The 12,850-nt window shown below is 42.1% G+C and overlaps 1 protein-coding gene across 3 annotated transcripts in view; it reads right to left on the bottom strand.

Moving 5' to 3' along the window:
- The window catches only part of ATOSA (atos homolog A), a 408,075-nt gene that overhangs the window by 339,524 nt on the left and 55,701 nt on the right, over positions 1 to 12,850 (bottom strand). Inside the window, exon 1 of one of the 3 annotated variants that reach the window (XM_085644167.1) lies at positions 4,400 to 4,597. The exons of the other annotated variants lie outside the window; for them this stretch is intronic. Within the exon in view, the coding sequence (XP_085500293.1) occupies positions 4,400 to 4,433 (34 nt within the window). The 5' untranslated portion in view covers positions 4,434 to 4,597. Of the gene's footprint in view, positions 1 to 4,399; positions 4,598 to 12,850 lie in introns of those variants that run through there. 3 annotated transcript variants of the gene reach the window in all.

Below are 12,850 nucleotides of genomic sequence, written 5' to 3'. Positions count from 1 at the left end.
TTTCCCAAGATTGGCAGCAAATCTGTCCCCTTGTTATCTAGAAATGCACCTTATCCTATGTATTGAGAAGCCTCATGGATCCCTTATGTGATGTTTTTAATGTACTGCATGTTGTTCTTATTTGTATTATTTATGGCTGCTTAAGCTGAATAAAGATTTATTGATGATGATGGTGATGAGTAAATCTTTAAAATCATAACTAGTTAATTACAATTGCTTCAGTATTGGATTACAAAAAAAGTACAGCAACACTTGAAAGTCTGAGTTTATTAAATACAACTTCAATCTACATACAGTACCTTCCTTATACATATATACTTTCAATGTACTTATGTATCTGTAGATGTATTACTTTACTTCTAATTCAGCATATCCAATGCACTACCCTATATCGCACCCTATACCCCTCTCAATACATCCTCCACCTCAACTCTCTCACTCATCCCAAACCCCATACCACAACTATGAGCTCCAAAATAACCCTTGCAAGATTCTTCCCTCCTCTACCTCTCCTTGCATCATCTCATAGCCATTTTACTAATCAGATCTCCCAAACAAACCTTTCTAAACCCTTTCCTCTGACTCTTGCCTCTCCACCTCCCCTTTACTCATACCAAACCCCCTCCTACTAGTAGGAACTCCACAGGAAAAAATGAAATTAAATAAAAAAAATATATATAATCTCGATCCTTCCCTCTTCTATCCCTCCACTATTCCTTTTCAATGCAAATAACAGACTAACATGTCCACCGCTCAAGTTATTTTCATATTTCCCTATACTAATTTCCCGCTCATCCTGTTTGGGATCCGGAGCACCTTGCTAGTCGCTGAAAAGCGCTTCAACACCTCATCAGGGGTAGCAAGCACTATATGAATGCAATCAAACCCTTCCCTCTACCAAAAATTCGCTTCGACGCTTCATCTGGGGAAGTAAGCGCTATATAAATGTAATTACAATTACTATGAAGTGCTGCATCCTTGCGCACAGAGATACGTCTCAAATATCACCCAACCTTGTAATTGCAATCTTCACATCCTTCCACTCGACGCAATATGAAGCAGCTACGAGATGCAGGACACCCTTAACAAAATGCATTAAATAAATACCCATACACAATCTTGTGAGATGGGCAAATGTCAAGCACCATTGATAACCGTGTACCTTTTCATCAAGATGGGAAATCGAGAGGGGTATACAGAATGCAAAATTCTCATCAAAGGCTAACAAAAAGTAAGGCCTGTTGATTAAGAAAAGAGATACTTCATGAGCCAAAGAAATAAAACGTTGGTAGCCAGCTATGGTTTGAATGTGTGTTATTCCACAAATGCCAAGCATGTGATGCTTGCAAAAGTATTGAGTGCGTCTGCCTATATCCCTGCTTACTATCGGTGATAGAAGATACGCGATCAAGCACATCGCGTTTCCTCACTTCCTCTGAAAACAACGATCTTCATAAAATTTAAAACAAGGGCAGAGTATTGCTTTTCCCTAGTAGGTTGCACTAAGCAAAATGGATTCCAAAACAATAAAAGAGCAAGCCACAAATAAAAATGTTTATTCTATGTAAAAAATAATAATAATCTGTTATTACTAGTTCCATCTCGTCATCTTCTCTCTCCTTCTAATTTGTTCTAAACTTCCCACAATCCATTTCGCCTCTCTGTGCTAAAACATTTTACTGTGTTCTTTTTTTTAGCCATCCTGTTCATCTCTTTAGTCATTTTTCCTTCACTTGCCTGTCAAAGTTTTTACCACCTGCCGATTTACTCCTCTTCCATCACTCTTTCCTCCCCTTCTCCCTTTTCTTCCTCTCTCGTTGTCAACTTTAAATAATGTATCCATTTAGTTTATTCCACTATTTGTAGTGATCTACTGCTCTCTTCTTTCCCTTTACCTCTCCACCTCTACTTACCCTGTATATTTTGCTCTGTTCCATCAACACCGCTATGAGACAGAGGCGAGTAGAGTGAGCTTTAATATTCTTCTCTATCTCTTCCACTCTGCTCACTCTCTCTTCCTTGCATTTGTCCTCATCAATCTCCAATAATTCAACTTTTCGATTTAGGTCAGCCTTGTCATTACTCTCCTTTTCATTTAATCTTCTTACGTCTCCTCGCCTTTGTCTACTCTTCCTATCATCTTCCCCATTTCTTCTATCCCCACACATTGTTTCACTGTTCTCTCTCCTATCCTTTATCTTCTAATCTCCCGGCTTGTGCTTTCTCTTCATCCAAATGGGCATGTCTTGCTTTCGTGCGGTGTAACATACGACAGTTTGCTACACAGAAACAGAACTGTGGTCATCAAGCTCTGTCTTCAAGTTGGAGTCATGTAAGGTAGCAATTGCTTAAGCATCCGTTCTATTTTCCGACATTTTATCCTGAGATGAAAATCTTCAAAGTATGTTTAGTAGTACAAAAATAGGTGTAAAAGTACAACTGCTTAGTGTTCACCTGCATTCATGAAGCTAAATCAAAGACGGACAGTGCCCTGGACTACATTACATCTTTTCGGCACACCACAACTTCAATAACTTTTTTGCGAAGAGACCATTATTGCAAAACAGCCCACCAGTCTAGATTTCATGTTTTCAATAAAGGCATGTGGCATCTCTTTAGCAATGACAGTTCTAGTTTGTAAGTAAACTAAAGCCATCCTCGTAGCAATATGCACTTGTTAACAGAAGCTGTATTTCCAGGCCCTCACGCTACACAAGAGTGATGGTTAAGAATACAATATACAATGATGATGTCTGAGCTGGTGGGGTCGAATGAACGCTTTACTAATGCTTGTGTTTGTACAGGGGGGCGAGCGCAGACAAAAGCATCTTAATAAAAATGGATGCTACAGAAATAGAAGAGTTGCTTTCCTTCTGGTGTATGTTTTTCAGCTGCTGTTGCCAGTCTATAAAACAGCCCCTCGGGCATGACAAGGAAGGCGAAAGGACACAACCAAATATCCAATTAAACAAGCATTGGCATAGCCAATAGGTCTCGCCTTTGGGACCTTATAAGTGTTTAGTCATGCAACAGTTGCATAACTAAAAACTTATAAGGTCCCAAAAGCGAGACCAATTGGCTATGCCAATGCTTGTTTTAACTGCTGCAATCTATTGAAGCCTCACGGAGAACATCTTCGTGGCCGCGAAAGTGATCGCGATCGCGGTCAAACATCTTCGCGGCCGCGAAAGTGAAAGGAATCGCAGTAAAGCGCGACACGTGCGCCCGTGCACATGCACTGTAGCTCTAGGCTGGCCTGGTAGCACTTTTTGGAGCCCTCACAAAATGTCTCGCCAGACCAGCACATGCGCTGGGTCAGGCGAAACCTAAAAACGAGACTTAAATACTCCAAGATGTGACTGTCAAGGTGCAAGCCCATTGGTGAAGGTAAAGAAGCAAAATAAGCTAATGGTTATAGGAGTCGGTCACAAATCATCTTTAAAAAGTACTGTAGGAAATATGTTAACCATGAATGGCATAAAAGCCATACAGGTCAAAAATAGAAATAGGCTGATTACAACTCCACAGTAGACGTTTTCCAACGGCAGCTTTATTTAACAACAAATACCAACATACTGCTCCCATATAGGAAAATGCAATACAACACAGAGCAATGATTATTGGAGCTGCGCCAATATAATAAATAGAGAATCAAGTGGAAACATTGCACATCGATTCGAGAACTGCGTTTCCTTTGTGATACAGTGGAAGCCAACGAACTAGTTAAACACATCACCACTTAAGGAACTTAATTTCAAGTTTATGCCAGCAGCTGACATTTGTATCAGGTTAATTTCAAATGCCGTAGTGCTTGAGTGATCTTTCGATGCACACAATACTAAAACAATTAAACCAAATAGTAGGGCCTTTGTTTCTGGTTTATAGTTAACAAACAGGCTTCTATCCAAGTCCATTATAACAGGACGGCACAGACTTTATTTTCATAAAACATGACTTCTCTGGGATGAGTGCAAAATAATTATGAAAATGATGCTGCACTTGATTCTGATCTGAGCATACTTTACATTTTTAAACAAACACGATACACAATAGGCCTGCTCGAAACGATCAAGTTAGCAGAGTACTGCAAATATACCAATAAAAGATTGAATTGTGTGTCCTTCGACTTTTACAAATAACTAATCATAATACCACAAAAAACAACTTTGACTACACTGCACTTGTATACACAGTAATCTTAGCCTCTAGACTGGAATACAGGAAGTGTATTGTTTTGGTACTGGTCATGAAGAAAAATACAAAAGCTACATTCTTTATGCCGGCTCCGTTGAAACCAAATTCACACTTTCAAAGTATGTTATCCCTAACAAATACCGTTACATTACTTGACAAGTAAAAGACTGGAAAATAAGGGTAATGAACTTCCTTCATAACACACCTTTCTGCAGTCTTGTGTCTCCACTGTAAATCATACTGAAATCCCTGTGTTAGGAAGACGAGCCTCAGTTGTAAAAAAAAGCTGCGGGGTTCTCGGATGAATCCAGATGGCTGCAGCGGTTAGACAAAAACATTATGCTTTCGGTGCACAGCCCGTCTTTCCGTGCAGTGCATTTCTTCTGTCTACTGTACAAAGAAGGCAGAGTAGAGCGCACATAGCAACAGCCCGGACAGCTGATTGGGCGGTAGGCGTGGTTCAACGCTTCCCTGCTTGCAAGGTCTACTACAATTTCCTGTCTGTTTGGCAGTAGTATCAGGTTTTCTCCTTCTGTGCTTGTGAGCTCAGCTGTGTTTGAGCAATTTAAGAAAAACAGCACAAACAGTAGAACTCAACAGCAGCCGATAGAAACGCGCAGATTTATCGGTTTTAACATACCATGTATGAAAGCAGCCAAAAGTATTGCCTTGGAACCGTCAGACGTTTATTTACATAGGTTTAAAAGTGCAGATCATGTTTGAGAGAGTTCTGCAGTTTAGGAAAACAGCTTTAAACTCTCCGTGGAGTTTTCCAGATATGAAGAATTACAATTTGTACAATCTCCGCTGATTATGAGAAATAAGAAATGGGTAAATTATAGTCAAGTCCTCCCACTCTGACTGGAATTGTTCACAATATGATGCCCGATATATCTAGCGCTTGGTTTAACTATTTGCTGTAGATCAATCGTTTAGTGTCACATATACAGTCTTCTGGAAAACTTAAATCAACTTTTAGCAAAACGCAACATTTAAACTAGACCAGGGCTCAGGTCCTTAAAATAAGAGAGGGCTCACTAAGTTAGGCAGAATGGGTGTGACATCAAGACGCGCAACATCACACCACATGACACTGCATATGGCATCACAATCCATGACATCACAGAAAGTGACATCCGATCTTTAGACCTCACATATGTTTAGCAGGTCTGTCATGGGTACATTTGAGCACATTACAATATTGAACAACAAATTAGATTTTGCATTGGGGTTGAGGCAAAATATTGACGCATCCCGATGCAAAATCTGGACCTCAACTTCAAACATTTAATTTTTTTTAAACTGTGCCAGTAAGTATATGGCAACAATGAGAAATGTGGCAGTAAATCTGTTCTGCTTAATTGGTTGACAGAGCCAGCCTTTGCTAAGATAGAGCCCTGGGTCGTTGGTAGAGAAACTTCGAGCACTTACTGATGGCAGTGAATTAAATGAGGCAGCAGGATGTCTCTTTTGTGTTCACTAGTCAGTACCTGGATGAGCAGGGACTGGCCCCTGAACACAAACATCGCCGGACTTCCCCCATCTCACCTAAATCACAGATCGTTTAGTTGCCTCACCCAGATGATGGTTTTGTTGATGTGTGCCAGCAGGGGTGAGAAAGTAAAAGGAGGGTAAGGAAGAGGGTTAAAGGGGTGCTAAAAACATAATCCCCCGTATGACAATGAAGGACTAAAACCACTTTACACTGGCAAATCGTACAGAAACAAACAGGCAAGGACAAGGTTGGAGCAAGATGAGATGGGTGCTGCTATGGGCACAACCTTAACGCACACACAGCTCCACGCGCCCCTCAGAAAATAGGGCCCAGCTCACCCATGCTAAAAGGCTGGCCCTTTTGGTTGCAATGTCAGTATTTTAGAATATCTGAGGTTAAGGCAACTGCTGCAGAGATCTTTGTATGCCAGCTAAATGTCAAGGAATATTAATAATTGGAAGATAACTTGTTTTCTGGAGACCAATGTTTTCCTAGTTCCAGTTGTGAATCGGAGTAGCATAGAGGATTAATATGTTTCCTGCAAAGCACATTATGCAAGCTAGGTAAGTGGGTTACTGCTTTTAACACAAAGATCCTTTTGTTACTTGCAGTTCATAAATTGTAATCCTTCTAATACAGCGCAGTGAGGTATGAAGGACATGTGGCTCATACACTACATATTCATGTACACACATCATTTATTGCCAATGTATAATCTGTACGTGTGATGTAAAGCGCTCTGACACCAGGCATTGGAATGATTAGTATTAAAGCGCTATAAAGGAAATATAGCAAAATAGCGGTATTTGAACGATTATCTGTGTAAATACTGAGGCGATCAAAACATCTGACATTCTTAGAGTGCCTGCACATCTCTTCTACACAGGGACTGAACACAGTCAAACGCATTTTTCTTAATTACCTGTGAAGTGATACGATGTGTCTTTGTTTCCCCTCTATTGCATCTAGGTGTTAGGCTCCCCATATCTCCCAGCTGGGATATTTCAACAAAAACAGGCCCAATGGCCCCTTACCTTCAGCTTTTGCTATGGGCGAAGCTGGAATCTGATAAGCCCCTTTCCTCGCCTGCACGCTGCTGCTCATAACAAAAGCAGACAACGTGCAGGCACTGCTGAAAGTGTCCTTATGTCAGAAAATTACACCGGGCCGAGTTCAGCATATATCTGTGAAATCCGGGAGAGGTAGGAAAGGAACCTGGCAATCCGCTGAAAGTGGCCAGCTTTGCAACAGGCTAGACGGTGTCGACCCTCTGAGACTAGTGGGTAGAAAATGTCAACCTGCATCTACCCTGGACTAGGGCCCTGAACTAGACCTTGGAGAGAAAACTATAACAAAACAATGATTATTTACGAATTAGAGGTTTGACCAAACCTCCGTCCTTTGCTTTACCTCTAGCCATTTGAAATGCATCACAACCTTGCCACCAAAGAAAAGACCTATAGAGCAAATATTGATAACTGGTTTATTAACACTCTTTCTGCTGCCCGAATGCCCCTAACTTCTCTCCAGTAATACCACTAGGTTTGTTAGTTTAACTCCTTAACTGCTGCGTCTCCCCTCCCCCGTGCAGAGCCCTTTATTGGCTATTGGGGTAGTTCAGGCCTTCATAACTTTTTGTCCACATAAGGTATTCATGCCAAAATTTCGACCCACAACCCGCCGCCACACAATCTGGGGATTCTAAAGGTACCCAGGGTTTGTGGATTTCCATGGACGGGACCGAGAAAATAGCTAAAATATATCTCCAGTTTCATTTTTGAGAAAAAATAGGAAAAAAGTTCCAGTTTGTGGTGGAAACCAGTGTGGCCGATTTACAAAAAGCAATGTACTAATACATTTGCTAGACTTTTTTGGGTTGTGAGAATATATAGGCTTGTATGTTCTCCAAGACCCCTGAGGTACCCAGAGCCAACAACTGAGCCACACTGTACAGTGGTTTTTCATTGAGTATTGATCATAGTCTAATTCATATGGTGAAATATGTAGAGTGAAACATATGTATCAAGGTAACATATGTATTTCTGAAATGGGCACAAGATATGGCATTTAGAAGTAGTGGTAATTTGTACATCTCCAAATTTGTGGGTCCCCTTATGAGCATATGGTTTAGACGGTATTTTTCAAAATGTCTCCTCTTACACACCTTGGCTTACACATTTGGAAGGCACAAATGCAGCAAAATCCAATTAATAACTAATATCCTACTATTTTAAGCGCCCACATTTCTTCTGATAACAACTGTACCTCACTTGTGTGGGTAGGCCCAGTGCCCACAACAAGAAATGGCCCAAAATGCAACATGCATACATCACATTTATCCACTCAAAGCGGACCCATTTTTTGCAAAGTGGATAGCTGTAGATTATGGGCCCTAACTCAGGCAGCACCAAGTGAAACCTAGCAAACCTGCACATTTTTGAAAACCAGACAATTAGAGCAGTCCAAGGTGTTTTGACTTGTGTTGACCCCATGAGGATTTTTACCCATAATGCCATGCTAACCTCAAGCTTTGCCTGAAATCACACATTTTCCTATTATTAAATATTCCTATTATTTATTATTATTATTTCTATGGTGGAAACTTCCGGAATCCGCCAGAAATCCCCCAAAAATCCTACCTCCCAGCATTGCCCCACTTGTGCCGATAAAAACGCTGTGCCACTTGTGTGGCTGAGGCTAGTGCCTGCGACAGGAACAGATCAAACCAAGATCAATACCAGCCCTTGCGTTGGAGCTTCGAATTACCTCTTTGATCCGTTCATGTCGGAGGCACTAGCCCGAACTACACAAGAGGCGCATCATTTGAATTGGCACACGTGGAACAATGCTGAGTGTCTGGAATTCTGTGGATTCATACAGATTCTGGCAGTTTCCATCACAGAAATTTAAGTAGAATGTGTGATTTCAGGCAAACTCTGAGGTTTGCAGGACATTGTGGGTAAGAATACCTTGTGGGATTCACGCAAGGCACAACACTAGGGAATCCCATGCTTCTCTACTTTTCAAATATGTCTATGGTTGTAGGTTTCCATGGCTGGCAGCAGAGTCAGCCCCAACTCCAGTAGCTACCCCTATTGCTGATCTCTCTATGTAGCACTTTAGGGCATACTGTATCAAGGTCTCTTGGCCAACCCACACAAGTGAGATACCATTTTTTTAGGAGACTTGGGGGGGGTTGGGGGGGGGGGAATGCTGTGTGATAGGACATTTGAGGCTCCCTGCAGACTTCAGAAATTTTCCTCACAGTAATGTGAGAAAAAAGTGTGATTTTAGACAACGTTTGAGGTTTTTGGGCATTGTGGCTAAGTAAATGGTGAGTGATGGAAGTGAAGCACACTGCCCTGGACTCCCCCAGATGTTTAGTATCCAGAACGGTCTGGGTCTGGTAGGTTTTTGCAGGTGACAGCCTACCCAAGCCCAAAATGTGTAGCTATTCACCATTGCAAGGGGGAAGATACTGAGAGTTAGCCACAGTCTCCTGGGCCATATGCAAGAACACCACCCAAAAGAAGAAAATGTCGTCTCGCTTGCCATTTGGATGCTTTAGTCTGCAGGGGAGCAGAAAGACAGCGAAGGTTTTAGGGGTGAGGATGGGGCCCGACGTTAGGATGGGCAAGACTCACCCCAATATTTTATTATAAATAGATATCGCTGCCATACAGAGGGCAGATCGTGGATAATTATTTCCATACCCCCCCAGGAGGAGAGACAGAAAGCCTGCTGCCTCATTTACTTGGGGGGCCATGGCATGCAGCCGCACCCATATATTCTTTAAAAATAAAACGTTTTTAAAAAACACCCATTCTCGGACGTATAGTGGGCTTTCTGCCCTCCTTTGTGAGTAGATCAGGATAATTACTCCATCTGCCTCCTGGGGGGCAGAAAGAATGATGGCCCATTTACTTGGGGGGGGGGGGGGGTAGGGGGGAGGGGCACCCCACACCTCTATATTGTTCACCAAAAGAAATACCTGGTGTCTAGTGGACTTTCTGCCCTCCCCGGGGTGCAGATCAGTGGTAATTACCCCAATCTGCCTGGGGGGGGGGGGGGGGGGAGGGGGTGGAGAAAGACTGTTTACCCATTTACTTTGGGAGGGGGTATTCTGGGCATCCCCCGCCCCTATATCTTTATACAATTTAAAAAATCTGGGGTCTAGTGGGCTTTCTGATCCTTCAGGTGGCAGATCGGGGGAACTTGCCCCCCCCATCTGCTCCCCCCAGAGGGGTGAGGTGGGGGGGCGGGGAAGAAAGACAAATCTAGAAATTGTCAAAGGGGAGCACAAGCCCTAGCTCGAGGGGCCACTCACCATATTCCTGGTGGCTAGTGAATGGATCCTTACATGGGGATCGCCACATAAGAGCAATCCCCAAGTAGGGGTCCACTGGGCAGAGGTACCTTTGGAAAGGGGAGATTCTCTACTTTCCAACACTACCTTTCCAGTGAGCATCAATGTTCAGGAGAACTGAAATATCACCGAGCACTAATTCAGTGAAAGTAAAAGGAGCCCATTGGCTCGTTTTACTTTCCCATTTACTGCAATGACATCAGCAAGCCCTGCAGTGCTTTAAAAAAAAAGAAATCAGGCTGATCTAGAAGCTCTTCCCAGGTCCGAGCAGCCTGATGCAAAAAATAAATAAATGAGTCCCTTTGACGGAGAGCACTGGAGTGGCCTTTACATACCTCCCCAGGGTCATCTAATGGCCGGCATGCATTGGTGAGGTAGTGCGGGTGTCGGCAACTGGCCAACACCCACACTTAAAATGTTAATGAGCTCAATAGAAGCAAATAAAGAGACCACCACCAAGAATGAATAGGCTTATCAAATAAAAGCCCAGGAAGCATGGTGTCCATCATGACATGGCATGAAGTGACCTTCCTAAAACGGGTGGCAATAAAAGGAACACACTATGGTGTGCTCTTTGGATTCTTTACTCCCCTCCAAATAAAATATAAACATAAACTTTCTTGTAAGTCATGTTTGACTATTTGAAATTCATCTCCATTATCAAACATGTGGCACTGCAATCACTCATCTAGTAGGGAGACCAAACACTGCTTCTTTAGTTAAGGTTTATTACGTTTGCAAGTCATATGTATGTACATGATCAAAGTCCTTCTACTACACAGCTGTACACCCAACAAGACAGACAGTAAAAAGCCCCAGTGGATGACAAGAGAGCTGTCAGTATTAACAGAGTCTATAAAACACCATAAGTAGCAACTTCATATTACTACTGCAAACTGACAACCTACTGTCTACAACATGAGTAACAGACTCCTAATCAAAGAAGCTAACAAAACATGTGGGAGATGGAGGCCGAAGTTTAACACGTGTAGGGGAAATAATGGGCTGCCAGTATCTGGCTTTTGACCCCAAAGCAACACATAGAGGATCCCATCTCTAAACAGCCCAGAGGTTCCTTGAGAAGGGGATTCTCCCCACAAAATCTAACACCCAGGCTGTAGTAGGAAAAATGTATGGATTCCAACCAGATATGGAAGAATGAGAGGAGTCCCCTCCAACAGCTCCCAATAACCTCAGGTTTGTAAGCCCTTTGATAAAGCACTCTGCACACCAAGGAGCGGTCAGTTAACCATCCCTAGCACCTGCCCTCTCTCTCAGATTGGGAAAACCTATTAATGACACAATTTACAAGATTATCTGATCACTACTAACTATGAAATAAAGGTTCTTCAGCAAAAGAGAAATCAAATTAATCATTTTTCCATTCTTCGACCATATTCCATGACAGAAATCTGGTGGCCTTTACAAAAACGTAAATGTAATATTAGATCTCACAAGTGTGATTGTCTTATGGTGTTGAAGTATTATTTGCATATAGATGTGGGCAGATTCATGTGGATATTCCCCAATGATCAAAGATGGGGTTATGAGTTGCAGTATAGGATAGTCAGTCGAAGAAGGGCAGTAAATTAGAATGTTATGCAAGATATGACCATGATTTTGATTGCATTTAATGTTTAAAGATGGACATGTGTATTGCAAGCAATTGTGTTTCCTGATGGGAGGAGACAGCTGAAAGCTGGCCTTAGATGAAGAAGGAACGCTGAAGGTGCAACCTTTCTGGATTAAACATTTACTATCCAGTGCAAACTGCCAGGACTTCAGTTGAACCCACTGAGTGCTTTTGTCAAGGGTCTGAGACTCAGTTCTGTGATACTTGGAAAATTTCTCTAGGTCATAGAGGTGGACACTTCAGCTTGTTGAGGTGTTTATGAATATCCAGGTCCTTTGATACTAGACATGTGGAAAAAGTTTCAGGTGGCAGTCGCCATTTTGATGTGTAATCCCGTCACATGCAGTTAGTTCCTAGTGTTCGGTGGTTGGTGAGAGTACACCACCTTGTGCTAGGCGGGGTTGAGGCATGGAGGTTAGCGCGGAGTTGTAGCTTGTATTTTACCTGATGGTTTTCCTACCTTGCACTACTTTGCGATTTCTTGAGGGAGGGGGGAGAAAGGTGAGAGCGTTCAATTGATGGGAACACACTTATGACTTCTAGATTGCTCTGTAGCTGGATGGTCAGCATTAGTGAATGAGGTCGAAATTTCAGGGTCTGTTTTGGATGAACTGGTTGCCAGTCCCGCTCTTCTGCTTTTCCAAGATCTCTAGATTTATATGTGGGTCTAACCTGGTGAGATGAGACAAGTGAAGCCTGTGCAGAGTTGTGGTGGTAAGTGGAATTTCAGCCTTATTTGATTGGAAATCTGTTTCATGAATATTGTATTTATTTTAATGAACTTCACCATAATGTGCCTTTCTTTAACCTACCCTTGACTAACACAGCAAAACATACACTAAGAGGCAGAAATACTACCTACATGAAAAAAGTACCCAAACATAACCAGTGCCCCAGCCAACACACACAAAAACAAAGCTGGGACCTTTAATAACTTTATAATACCCAACTGCAAATCTCCCAACGCTCATCAATAAGTAAAGAGCCGCTCACAAGCAACTATTGGCTGTTTTATTCCACTACTCCACAGTTGACATTAAGTAGAACACATAGTCATTTACCAGACTGGAAAGAATTCTTTCCAAGAACGAAAGAAAAAGAGAAAAAAATAAAAATACGATTACAACTCATTTGAATCAATAAAATGGCCTGAAGTCCTCCT

The sequence above is a fragment of the Triturus cristatus genome, chromosome 3_1 (genome assembly GCF_964204655.1).
Source record: "Triturus cristatus chromosome 3_1, aTriCri1.1, whole genome shotgun sequence".
In the NCBI taxonomy this organism is placed as follows: Eukaryota; Metazoa; Chordata; class Amphibia; order Caudata; family Salamandridae; genus Triturus; species Triturus cristatus.
Note: the sequence above shows the minus strand (reverse complement) of the source record. Positions and strands in the feature narration are given on the sequence as shown.